We start from the raw sequence: 12468 nt of genomic DNA on the forward strand, positions 1-12468 counted from the left end.
TGATGATTTTGTTTTAGGAGCAAAACATCTTCCATTGCACTTTGCAAAATAGCTTTCAAGGATTCCACCATGCATTGAAATATTATCCTAATCACACAATTTCCCCCATTTCTTGAGCAGAATAAATGCCAAACAGGATCCTAAAATGAGTCGTGATGCATGCTGAAAGCCCTGAAATGATAACAGCGCTCGAGTGCATCAAGGCCATTAAGGTGGACTTAATTGTGACGTATGGCCATTATACCATCACTGCTTCCTCCTCGCTCTGTCTCACTCCTACACCAGTCTGTCTTTATGTCCAGCTCTGTCCCCCTCCTGTACAACCTCCACGTGTTTTAACGTGACTCCAGTTTGGAATTGGTGCTATAAACATCACATACATAAACACACAGCAGTGTATACAACAAAGGTTACATTCTACAACCTGACTCTTCAGGCTCTGGAGGTTATTTTTAGTTTTGACAGCACTCATCACTCAAGTATTCTTATGCACTTCTACTGCTTCTTTCTATCCCTCCTCTCTCTTTCGCTGTCTGTTTTTCCAAAGTCAGTCTCTCCCTTCATTTCTCCTTTTACCCTTCCTCTATACGTGTTTCCTCTCGCAGCAGGGGCCCACTCTTACCTTCTGCCCTACCGCCGCTGACACCGAAATACCTTTCCTTCCTTCCCCTTTCCTTTGCTCCGCTCACTTTTTCTCACCTTTTCATCCTTTAATTTCCTTCCTTCCTTTACGTTTCTTCTCTTTCCTATCAATAATACCAAATGGAAAGTTTTTAGAGAAGCAATTGTTTCCATAACTTTCATGCAGTAACTTTTATGTTGGTCAACGCTCTATTATATTATATCTAATTAATGATAAAGAATTGCATTTTATTTTAAATTCACCTTTATCGAATATTAAGATCCATAGGTTAAAATCTCCCACTGGAGTTTATATTGATCCAGGTGACGATTGGGAATACAAGGGTGGGCATCTTAAGTGGTGATCCTCACTGTCTGCCTGAGCTCTTTATATAGAAGCTATTCAGTTATTGATTAAGTGCTTAATCCACAAATCCTATAGTCTGCTCTGCTGGTTAAACAACCTTTGTCAAGGGCCTAGTGTGAGTTATAGTGCTGACAAGTGCTGTATGTATTGTTAGTCAATCTTTCTCTCTCTCTCTCTCTCTCTCTCTCTCTCTCTCTCTCTCTCTCTCTCTCTCTCTCTCTCTCTCTCTCTCTCTCTCTCTCTCTCTCCCTCCTCTCTCTCTCTCTCTCTCTCTCTCTCTCCACAAAAACACACACTGCAAGCTTTCATTCCTAACATCACTCCGTAATATACAAAAACAAAACAACAACAACAACAAACATTTGTGTGTGTTTTCCAGTCTACTAATGCTCCTTGTCTGAATCATTGATGAGTTCATTGATTGAGTTGAATATCTGACGTCACTCAGCAACCTGTAATTAAACACTGGAAGACTGAACCCAATGACAAACATGATCTGACGGTTGTTGAGTACATGGTCACAATCAAACTCTTTGAATGAAAGGTGTGAACTACTATCAGCACTGTTCTTAAATTTATATGCCATTATTTGTTGAAAGCACAGAAAATACAAATACAAAAGTAATCAGATTACATGAGGGAGTTTGGTCTATTTTAGTTGAATTAATGATTGTAATATAAGGAATCAGGGAAACACATAGTAGACAGCAGTCATATAAATATCTCTGTAGAAAATACAGTTTAGTCTTAACATACTACATCCTATTTTGTTGGGAAGCGCTGTGTGCTTTATTATCTTAGCCTTGTCTTTGTCTCCACCTACAGGTTCCTCTGAGTAAGTGCAACATGGACTGTAGATGAACTGGACTGACTGATCAACACTAGAGCACATATTCCCTAGAAGGGAGGGCTAAATTATACATTTCGTTTTGGGTTTTTTAAAGCAATGCCCTCCTCAGTGTTGTTATTTTACTTTTGGACTTTGGACTTAGTAACCCCCCTACAAAGTTCTCAAAATAATATATTGGTGAAAATACAACTCTCTTGAGTGACCACTAGACTTAATTGAGTTTTTGGGAGTGATGTTTTCTCACTTTTTCTAAACCAAAGCACTAAAATATGCTCTACCGTCGTTTTATCAATCTGTACTCAAATCCATCCATCCATTCATTCATTATATATACCCACTTTACCGTTTGCAGGGACTGATGCCTGACTCAGCTCACGTTGGGTCAGAGGTGTGGTACAACCTGACTGATCACCAGTCCCTCGCAGAAAAAGAAAAAAATATATAATACTCAATTTTCTGACTTTCCCTTCCCTCCTGATCATTTTTATACAGTCCCTAACTAACACTACTATAACAGCCAAATCATGTCATTGTAGTACTCTTTACACTGTAAGGCTTAGAGTAGACTTAGTGAGTTATATCATTTAATGCTCTGCCAGGCCTGTACTGCAGCTGTGTGGGCTTTTTGCCTTCAGTCTGGTCTTTAGTAAGTGAAACACATGGTCAGCTGGATTCAGGTCATATTATTGACTGATGTAGCCAGTCAAGATATTCCATTGTTTGGCAAAAAAAAAAGCATGTTGAGAATTTTGCCCCAAAAATGTGGTACTTTGTATGTGAAGTGCTCTGAATTGTACACTGCTTGCTCAATTTGGATGTGAGCACCCAAAAACATCCTTGATGCAGATACACAATAAAGAGATCTGTTGTTGTTTTTTTTAATACAATTATCAGTGGTCCAAAAGTCAAAGTTATTTAATTTATAATCATAAAAAACAAAACAAAATATGAAAAAAGGTAAATCAGCATCTCACCCAGAGAATGATTGGCATTTTGCTTGAAACATCACTGAAATGATTGTAAAAACAGCCGCATATTTCTGTTGATCAAGAGAATCAATTATTTGACTCATTGTTCTGTTATTTCAGATCCAAAATGCAGGAGTTCACTGTGTATGCTGTAAAAAAAAAAAAAAAAAAAAAAAAAATGTATGCTGCAATATGCTGTTACTGCCAGCAGGTGGCACACAAGGCTTTTATTTCAGGGTTTCATTCATGTGAAGGATCCACTCAAATACAATAATATAAATGAAATAACATAAAATAACTATAAATATGTACTATGTAAATGGTACTGGAAAAATAGTTAAAACCACAAAACACAAAAATGCTTTTAAACTTAGACTATTTAATGCAATATTTAAGCAGATATTTGACTTAAATGTGGACACCTCTAGTAATAATAAGCAATTATTCATATGGAGTTCACCTCCATCTATATTAAAATCTTTCAGTCAAATTCAAACTTTTTAAGAATTTAAACTGTTTTTTTCACTGTGTGTGTGTGTGTGTGTGTGTGTGTGTGTGTGTGTGTGTGTGTGTATCGTGTGTAAAAATTGCAGAACGTATCTTTTTCATTGTTGTGAAACAGATAGAGTTACATCCGGATTAAAAATGCTCTATTTGTCTTTTCTTTAATTCGAGCCAGATGTTACCTCGAGCACTGGCCTGCTGTCACTCAACCTGCCTCTGACCAATCAGAGTGGACCTAAACTCCCCTTAAACTCCTCCCTCCCTCTCTCCAGAGTATCAGAGCTTCAGTGGAGTGGAGAGGAAGAGTGTGTCGGACTTCTCCCTCTTTCTGTTTCTCTCTCTGACTCCATCTGTACCTCCTCTCCTTCTGGTCTCTCTTGGTGCAGAGCTGCTGACTCACCCCAGCTACAATGGAGAGAGGAGGAATATTGGCTGTGTATCTGCTGAGCTGGTGCTGCAGTGTGTGTGTAGTTACAGCCATTCAGAGGGCTGATATGTTTCCTTATGGCACTTTAAGTGGAGATTTAATTTTGGCAGAGGGCGACGATGAAACCTCCAGAGTGCTGTCCCTGCCCAGACCCCTGTACTTCTACGACTCCTCGTTCTCACAGCTTTATGTAAGTACAACTTTAATGATTTTATTTGCATGCTTCTTATTGATGTTAAAGGTCAGAACTGTTCACATGTATGATTCACAGTTATTTACAGGCTTCCAAGTGCTGACAATGAGTTGTGAATGTGATTCAGGACAGTGCTGACAATAGGAAAGTGAATATTTATGTAGGGAGTGGTATTTAATTCTCACACAGGATTTGATGATTTTGAAAGCATAAGATTATTTTCTTATGCTAACATTTTGCAGGTGATGTGTGCAGCTGTTGAATAGGTTCCACAGCACTGCTGCCAAATGAATGGAGAGAATCCAATCAGGACACTGACCACAGAGGCCACTTGGTTCATTATGATCTGTTTTTTGTGTCTCTTGTACAAAATTGTGTGAAGTGACTGCAAGTGATTCCTTTTATGTTTGTATTAGATTTCAATAGACTGTGCTCCAAATGCTCCAACATAAACACACTTTCAATATACAGTATAAATGAATATAAACATTCAGAGAGTGTTTAATTTTGAAGAAAATAAATCTCAACATATCAGTGAAAAATCTATTTTGCGGCACTCAGCAGATGTTGAAAGTCAACAAAGGCTTGCAATTAAGAATAAATTATGGTGGTAATAACTTTTAGCTTTCCTAAATCCAGCAGTGTAAGACAGATTCTGATAATTTACTTCAGTAAAAGTAGAATCAAGGTATAAAGTACCATAAAATTAAAATACTCAAGTACCTCAAAATGAAAGTTAAGAAACGGTTCAATTTTGAGGTGCTTTCCAACACTGATTCAGTCTATTAAAAATGCACTTATAAAAAGCCTATAATAGATAAATACAGCTGATCCTGAAGTCCTGCTGCTGATCAGCTACCAGCATTGTTGTTCATAGTAAAGTTCTTGAGAAGGCGTATCAGTGTGCAGAGTTGTGAGTTTATTTAAAACAAGCTTGCTTGACACTTGATCCAAAGGTGTCACAGTCTATTATCCAGAGTAAAATATCAAGAGGAAAGCCAGTGACAATCAAATGTGGTTTGAATGTTTTCTTAATATATAATCAGGGAACACGCCTGGGGTTGCTTGTTGGAGCCCCAAAGGTCCTTGAGGAGGTTCCTGTGGTTTATGAGGAGAATCTAGGGGTTCATTATGTGGTTCCTGGGGTCCATGAGGGGGTTCCAGCAGTGCCCAAGGAGGTTCCAGTGGTTTATGAGGGGATACGGGTTCATTAGAAGTTTCTATGGGTTCGTGATGGTGTTCAGATATTTCTTAGAGGATTCCAGGTATTTATGATGGGTTTTGAAGTATTCAGGAGGTCTTAAGTGGTCTACAGGAACACCAGTGGTAGCCATCATTGAGCTGCTGGGCTCATTATTGATTTGTGACTCTGACTCTCTCTAGGTGGCCACCAATGGTATAATATCAGCCCAGGACCTGCCGATGGAAAAGCAATACGTTGACGATGGCTTCCCCACAGATTTCCCCGTGGTCGCCCCGTTCCTGGCTGACATCGACACAAGCGGAGGGCGAGGACAGATTTACTACCGGGTGACCGAAACACCCAATGTACTCAACAGAATTACCCAGGTCTGTCTGTCCACTGAAACATGTGAAATCAAGATTGAATGAGGAAAAATGTGACACTCTGTTATCACTTCTGTGAAGAAAAAAAGTCTAAAAAAGGTGACAAAACAAATGTATTGTATCTAACAACCTAATAACTAAGTATTTCTTGTGGCAGTTGAGTTGAAGGTCAATCAAAATAGTTTCCAATGCAGTATCACTGTTTCACATACTTAAGATAAGTACATGTTCCACTGTACTTAACTACACATCTGGATTCTTCCTTTTTTTCATTCATTAGTTCAACCCATTGTACACTCTCCCACCTTCTATTTTTCTTTCCTCCTTCTTTCCCTCCCTCATTCATGCATTCATTCATTCATCTACTCACCCAGGAAGTACATCGAGGGTTCCCAGATGCAAAATTCACACCCACACATGCTGTGGTGGCAACATGGGAGAACGTTGCGGCGTATGAGGAACAAACCCGAACCACTGGACCTTCAAACAGGGTAAGATAAATGGATGGATGTTGGCTGGTAGCCAAAGACACAATAATGAAAGTATGTAACTATTCACACATGTTATCACAATTTGTTTTTATCTCTTGAAGAAACGTTGACTGCATATCTCTCAGTACTTTTTGGTTCTTGGGAGAAATCCCAAATTCCTGGAGGTTGTGCATCACTTGTAATCAGCCTGGGGTGGGGGGTCTATTTGTAATCCCCATTCCCCTCCTAATCTGCCTCTTAACCTTTTTAAGGGGTCGGAGGTCATCTTTAAGGGTCATCAAAGTGCACACCCCCCTCCTCCCAACTCGTTATCCCCCTCCCTCAGTTCACACACAGGTAGACACAAACATGCCTTGACCACTCATGCTGTCAAGCTCTGTTGGATATTACTTCCTCCCGTTGTTTGTTAGCCCGTTACCAGTTAATAACTTGGTTTACCATTGAAGTTCTCAGCTCCAGCAACCCAATTTCACTGTGAAGATCATTCACAGTTTTCTCACAAATGTATTACTTATTTTCAAAAATATTTGGCCTTTATAGTTTAAACTAATAAGTTTGGAAGAACAGGGGCCAAGTACCAAGAGAGCAATGATAGATTTTCAATATACATATAGTATAACAGGTTTTACACTTGACTGCAATTTTCCACATAATTTCCCTGAAAGTTACCCAGATTGAAGTGTGTACCAAGGCATTTATTATTGGTAAAATAGGAATTTTATTGAAAAAGAAGCTCCACTTAAACCCAAATATCAATTCACCATTCCTTTATTAGAAACGTTACTCTCCATATTTGTTGAGCCTGTAGACAAATTTCCCATTTTTTCAGCTTGCCTACAGTGTACTGAACAACCGACTCTTCAGGTTAGACAAGCAATTAATTGGAAATAATTAAAGGGGTACTCCAGAAGTCTATAAAGTTAGGGAACTCACAAGAGACAGATTGAAAAAGAAAATCCAAGCATCAAAGGCTGAAACATCCTGGTTTTTAGTCCCTAGTATGAGTGAATCTCTAACAACACTGGATACTACATTTAAAACAATGCAGCTCATTTGTATCTTATGTCAGATGCTCCTTGTCCGCTAAGTGGCCGTTTCTTTCAAACCCCAAACCTCAAGGCTTTTCTGTTGAAAACATATGTTGAGATAACCCTGCTGACATCACTATGACATCACCAGGTTTATTTTTTTCGAACTTCGGAGAACCTCAGAAGATAATACACAACTGCTTCTGAACAATTTCTAGGAAGAGTTCTCTCAGAAAACCTACAGTTTTATCTGTTGCCAAGTAAAGCTTACTGAACTTATCAATCAGACGGCGCTTTGTTGTACTTTGTTTATAGCATATGCGATGGAGGGATGATGGGAGTTGGAGATTTACAGAAAAAACCCAGGGGATCTCAGCCTCTTCCTCCCTCTCATCTGTGTTTGTCCTTGTTCCTAGCTTCCTCTCATGGTGTGGTTTGCTTTAGACTTTCTTTTATTCTTACTGATTGATCAAAAGCTAAATAATCCTTTCTTACATCATTTCGGAATACCTACATCTCATTTTGATTGCACTGCGGCCAGTTGGACAGAACTGCAATTGCATCTTCTCTGAGCTTCAAATATTTGAATTTGATCTCCAAGTGTACACTTTTGATGAAATGCTGATTAGATCCTGGTGCCCACTTCTTCTAAAATATTCTTTACATTTACCAAGAGGGGGTTTGTTTTTTGTTATTTAAGGGGTCTGGCTTGTCAGATTGGAGCGGTCTAGGTCTCGGCTGGGACTTGCTTCAGTGGGTCTCTCTTCAGCCTGATAGCATCTTCCTTTGAAGTGATTAGCCAGAGGTGCTCGGTGGGGTGCGCTGGGGGTAGAGTGTGGTATGTGTGTGTGAACTGATTAACTTGAGGTGTGTGTTTGTCAGGATGTGTATTAGGGGGGTTGACGGGGTGGAGTAGCGTTTTTGGGGGGAGGGGGTATTTGTGATGTTTGGGGGTCGGATATGGAGATGGGAAGAGCAGGGGAGAAAAAGCAGAGATGGTTAACAACCTAAATAAGTAGGGTTGTGTTTTCAAGAAATTGAAGTGGGTATTATCATAATTGGAAAGTAATTGCTTCACTTTAAACCTAAAACACAAACTCTGTTGTATCTACCAGCATGGAGCTCAATCTGCTAATGACCAGAGCCATTTATAGAAAGACTCTGGCCTTCTGTATGTTGATGTTTTAACATGTTTTGACCAGGCTTTACTTTGAGCCTCATGTTAGTAATAACACAAGGAAACCTGTCATTTTGGGGAGTGCTTCCACACAGTTTATCTTCACCTATTATGAATGTCATTATCTTAAGTAGTAGAAGTCAACTCCCTATCTGCACAACGCTGCATGACCTTCTTGCCTTTTATGCTACGTGTATATTTAGAAGTTGTAATAGCTGATACTATCACAGGATTTAAATCTTAATTTTCTGGTTTCTGGCTTTTCAATGAGGTTGTTCATATTCACAGAGTTTGACATTTTGGGAAATAAACTCATTTCCTTTCTTTCTGGGTGCTCAGTGAAGAAATAAATACCGCTTTTATGTCTCTGTGCTAAAGGTGACGTTAGCTTAGCTTGGTTCACTCCGAAGTTAAAAAATCCAAGTACCCACAACTTTAAACTACATGTTACAGTATATCTTGTTTGTTTAATCCCCCCAAAACACAGAAATGTTTAAAACTACACTTTGGGGTTTTATGGGGAGTTACGCGCTGGAACGTCTTCATGCTAAGCAAAGCTAATAAGCTACTGGCTCTAGTTTTGTATTTACCTTACAGAAATGAGAGTGGTATCAATTTTCTCATCTAGAAAGCAAATAAGCGTGCTTTTCTAAAATGTCAAAATATTTGTTCTAAGTTCTAATCTGATGTTAATCAAACTGTTCCGCTATACAAACTCTGAATGCTAAATATGAAGCTAAAGCCAGCAGCAGATTTGCTTAGTGTAGCATAAATACTGAAAACAGGAGGAAACAACTAACCTGGCTCTGTAATCTAACTCTCTATTAAGAAATCTACACTATATTATACATTTGTCCTTTAATCCCTTCCTGAAAGAGTTACTGTAGTGGATTTGGCTCCAGAATGGGATTTTACATTGGTCTACAGTAGACCAGTTTTATCTGTTTTGTGTTCAGGCATTTTTTGACAACTAAAAAGGAAAGTGTAATATGAACTGTACTTTTGGTTACATGTCCACTGTGATTAGCTGGACAAGGTCAGATGAGGGCTAAATGAGTAAATGAATTGGATTTGGTCTTTGCCTTTCATTTTTAAATTCTCTTCCTCTGGCCTCTTCTCTATATGTCTCTTTTCTGCTCTTCTCTTCTTTTTATCTTTCTCACAATAGGAACTATTGTTTCTATTAGTGTTATTTGTTGTTTCTAGGGGCCCCCTTGCAGTGACACAGGGGGCACCCCTTGAAATATGTTCATCCCGGTTCAAAGCAGACTGTTATTGAACTTCAGCTTTCATAATATGTGAATCCAGTGACCATTGAGCCAATAGTCTATGCCTCAAACAGAAACAAAAGGGTGTACCTTACTGTATAGATATACAGCTCCATTAAAATGAAGGTGATTTTTCTGAGACTCAGAGTACACATAAAGTTAACTTGTCATAGGGTTTTTATTTTTGGTGGAAAAGATTTTCATGTTCACAAACAAACCTTTCAGGATCTAAGAAAGTCGGTTATGGTTTTACCCATCATGTGCTCTTGATCAAATAGGTCTCATACACCCTCAAGTTGTACAATTTCCTCAAGCTTTACAAGAGCAGGGAATCCTTTTGTGTGCAGCTGAAGTTATAACAGGAAAGTTAAAAAAAAATGGAGCAGGGATTTTCATATGACAACAGCGAAATACTGACTGTTCCTGGCCACAAGCCTGTATGTGTGTGTGCGTGTTTGTGTGTGTGTGCCAGTTCCCACGCTGTAGGCAGTTCCGTTTGTATCACTCTGGTGAGACTGGCAACTGGACTGCAGCTGCTCTCTGTCTCTCTCTCTGCTTGTTTGCAGCTGTGCTGCGGCCGACAAACTGAATAACCAGCAACCAACAAACAAGTGTAGCACATTTACCCTAACATCCCTCTTTGTGCCCCCCCCCCCCCCCCTTTACATGTCTCTGTCTTCCTCTGGATGTCTGAGGCTGCCCGGAGTGGGATCCAGCTCGAGATAATTATAACATGATTCAGAAGATTTGTTACAGTGTGTTGATTTATTCAAAACCCAGATGTGATGTGAAGTGAATTTAAGTATCTCCAGCTGAAGTTATGTATTACAAAGTAGACTAAACTACATTATGACAGAGTAAACCAGACTAATAAATAAACAAATACTTAACAAGGCCAAACAACACTGACACATGTGCAGAGTAAACTGAAAGAGACAGCAAACTTAACAGATACATTGATACTGTAGATACTTATGTGCGATTCTTTAGAAATAAAACTCTTTGGTTACACAAAATGAATTGCACACAACACCTGATACATGTTTGCAGTTGCTGTAGAGCACACAGAGTTATAATGAAGCCATGTATATACAAAGATATCAGCTTGTGAACAGCCTGGTTTGTGGCAAAAAGTTGGAACACCGAGACCTTTAATAGCTTCCTTTTGAGTTTACTGTGAAATGATTAGCTATTGACCATGAAGTCCATAAACCTACACTATATATTTCCTCCATATAAATGAAGGTGGGGGGGGGGGGGGGGGGGGGGTTGTGAGGCAGTAGAGTTAGGACTGGTCAGTGCTTTAAATGAACTACTTCAAGGCATATAGGCATATATAGTTTCTAGATGTTTTGAATGGCCACAGTCAAACACAGAATGAAATGCTTGATGATATGTGTTTAAACATGATAATGGTGCCCAAGGCATTTATATTGTTGCACAGAGCTTCAGAGAGATGTTCATACCCTGCTTACTTTCTCAGCTTCACACACTCTGTCAGTGGCTCTGTGAAGTGGCGGTGGATGTCAGATTGTTGGTTTCTCAGTTTTGACATTGGAAAGGTGTTAACGGAGGTGGTCTCTGAAGCTGTTCGACCATCCGACTAATACTACCGTCTGACTGACACATTCAAACCTGCAATGTGGAACTCTACGTGCAGTACATTTAACCCACTTACCAAACGAGTTCACACATTGCTCATTAGGCCTATCACCACCAAATAAATCTCTATGTCAGGGATGTCCCAACTATTCCATAAAGGTTCATGTGGCTGCAGGTTTTCATTCCAATCAATAAGGAGCACACCAGGCTTGACTCATTTAATCAACTGATATCAGTCTTCAGACAGTTGATTGGTCGAATAGTGTGCTCTTGATTGGTTGGAAAGAAAACCTGCAGGTACACGGTCCTTTTAGGGATAGTTCGGACATGCCTGCTCAATGTGTATACAGAGTTTTTAATATTGGGTTTTACATTCTCGCACTGGCCGGATAAATACATGAATGCAGATTTCCGCCAGTCAAGCGGCTAACTTCCTGTCTGCTAACTTGAATGTGAATTAAATAATTCAATCGTGCGACCCTTGTAGACTTTCCAAACGTTAGCGGACCAAATGGATCAAATATTCAGTCATTTCGTGTGGGTTTTGTGACACGTAAAACAATTTATCCACCATTTTACAACAGTAGCAACGGAGTAAGCTACAGCAGAGCCGATAACATAAGCACGTGTCGACAGTGTTTTTGTAATTACTCTCACTGCCAGAAGGGGGAGAAAAATGTTCCACACTCCACCTTTAAGAAGTCCTTCAGCTTTTTATGATCACTCATTTTAAATGTTTTAATTAATTTTGATCAAGATTAAGATTTGGAAAGACTTGTACACAGATAGCAAAGAATATGTAAAATACTTTCATATATAGAAGAATATGTGAAAGAGACCAATGAATAGGGAATCATGCTCTATTAAAGCAAAGTAACGGTGGTCACAGAGAGCAGGAGGGGACAGAGCTGAGGTTAACAGGCCGAGACTTTTACACTATAATCACACACATCCTAACAGGCTAGTCAGGGGGCTTGTAAAATAGCCACAAAATTCAACAAAAAGAAAGCACTTATACAGATTGTCCAGCACACCGGCAATGTCTTTTCATCCTGTTGTATATTTTCAGACTCTAAGGACTCTCATCCCCCCCCCCCCACTGTGCACAATATTACTACCTAACAAACATTTGTCGGTCACAGAGACAATTTATGCGTGTGTGTGTGTGTGTGTGTGTGTGAGAACACTCCTTTAAAAAAAAAAAAAAAGGTGTGACAAAATGCCTGCGGGGAGGTCGAGGGTTGTGTGTTGAGGGGTGGGTGGTGAGTGTGGAGGGGTGGTGAGGGTTGGGGGGGGGGATTGTCAAAGCACACACTCACATGCATACTGAGCTACATACTGTCTGAAAGTCTTTGATGTGTGTTGGCTGCAATTTGTTGTCTACCAGCTGTGAGTCTGTAAAGCAC

The 12468-nt window shown here is 39.5% G+C and overlaps 1 protein-coding gene across 1 annotated transcript in view; it reads left to right on the forward strand.

Annotated features, from left to right (window-relative positions):
* Nucleotides 1-3720: 3720 nt before the first annotated feature.
* The window catches only part of nid2a (nidogen 2a (osteonidogen)), a 38661-nt gene continuing 29913 nt past the window's right edge, over nucleotides 3721-12468 (forward strand). The window contains exons 1-3 of the mRNA XM_062414717.1: nucleotides 3721-3927; nucleotides 5314-5499; nucleotides 5871-5987. Coding sequence (XP_062270701.1) covers nucleotides 3721-3927; nucleotides 5314-5499; nucleotides 5871-5987 — 510 coding nt within the window. The remainder of the gene's footprint in view (nucleotides 3928-5313; nucleotides 5500-5870; nucleotides 5988-12468) is intronic.

This window comes from Scomber scombrus, chromosome 24 (genome assembly GCF_963691925.1).
Source record: "Scomber scombrus chromosome 24, fScoSco1.1, whole genome shotgun sequence".
NCBI classification, from domain to species: Eukaryota; Metazoa; Chordata; class Actinopteri; order Scombriformes; family Scombridae; genus Scomber; species Scomber scombrus.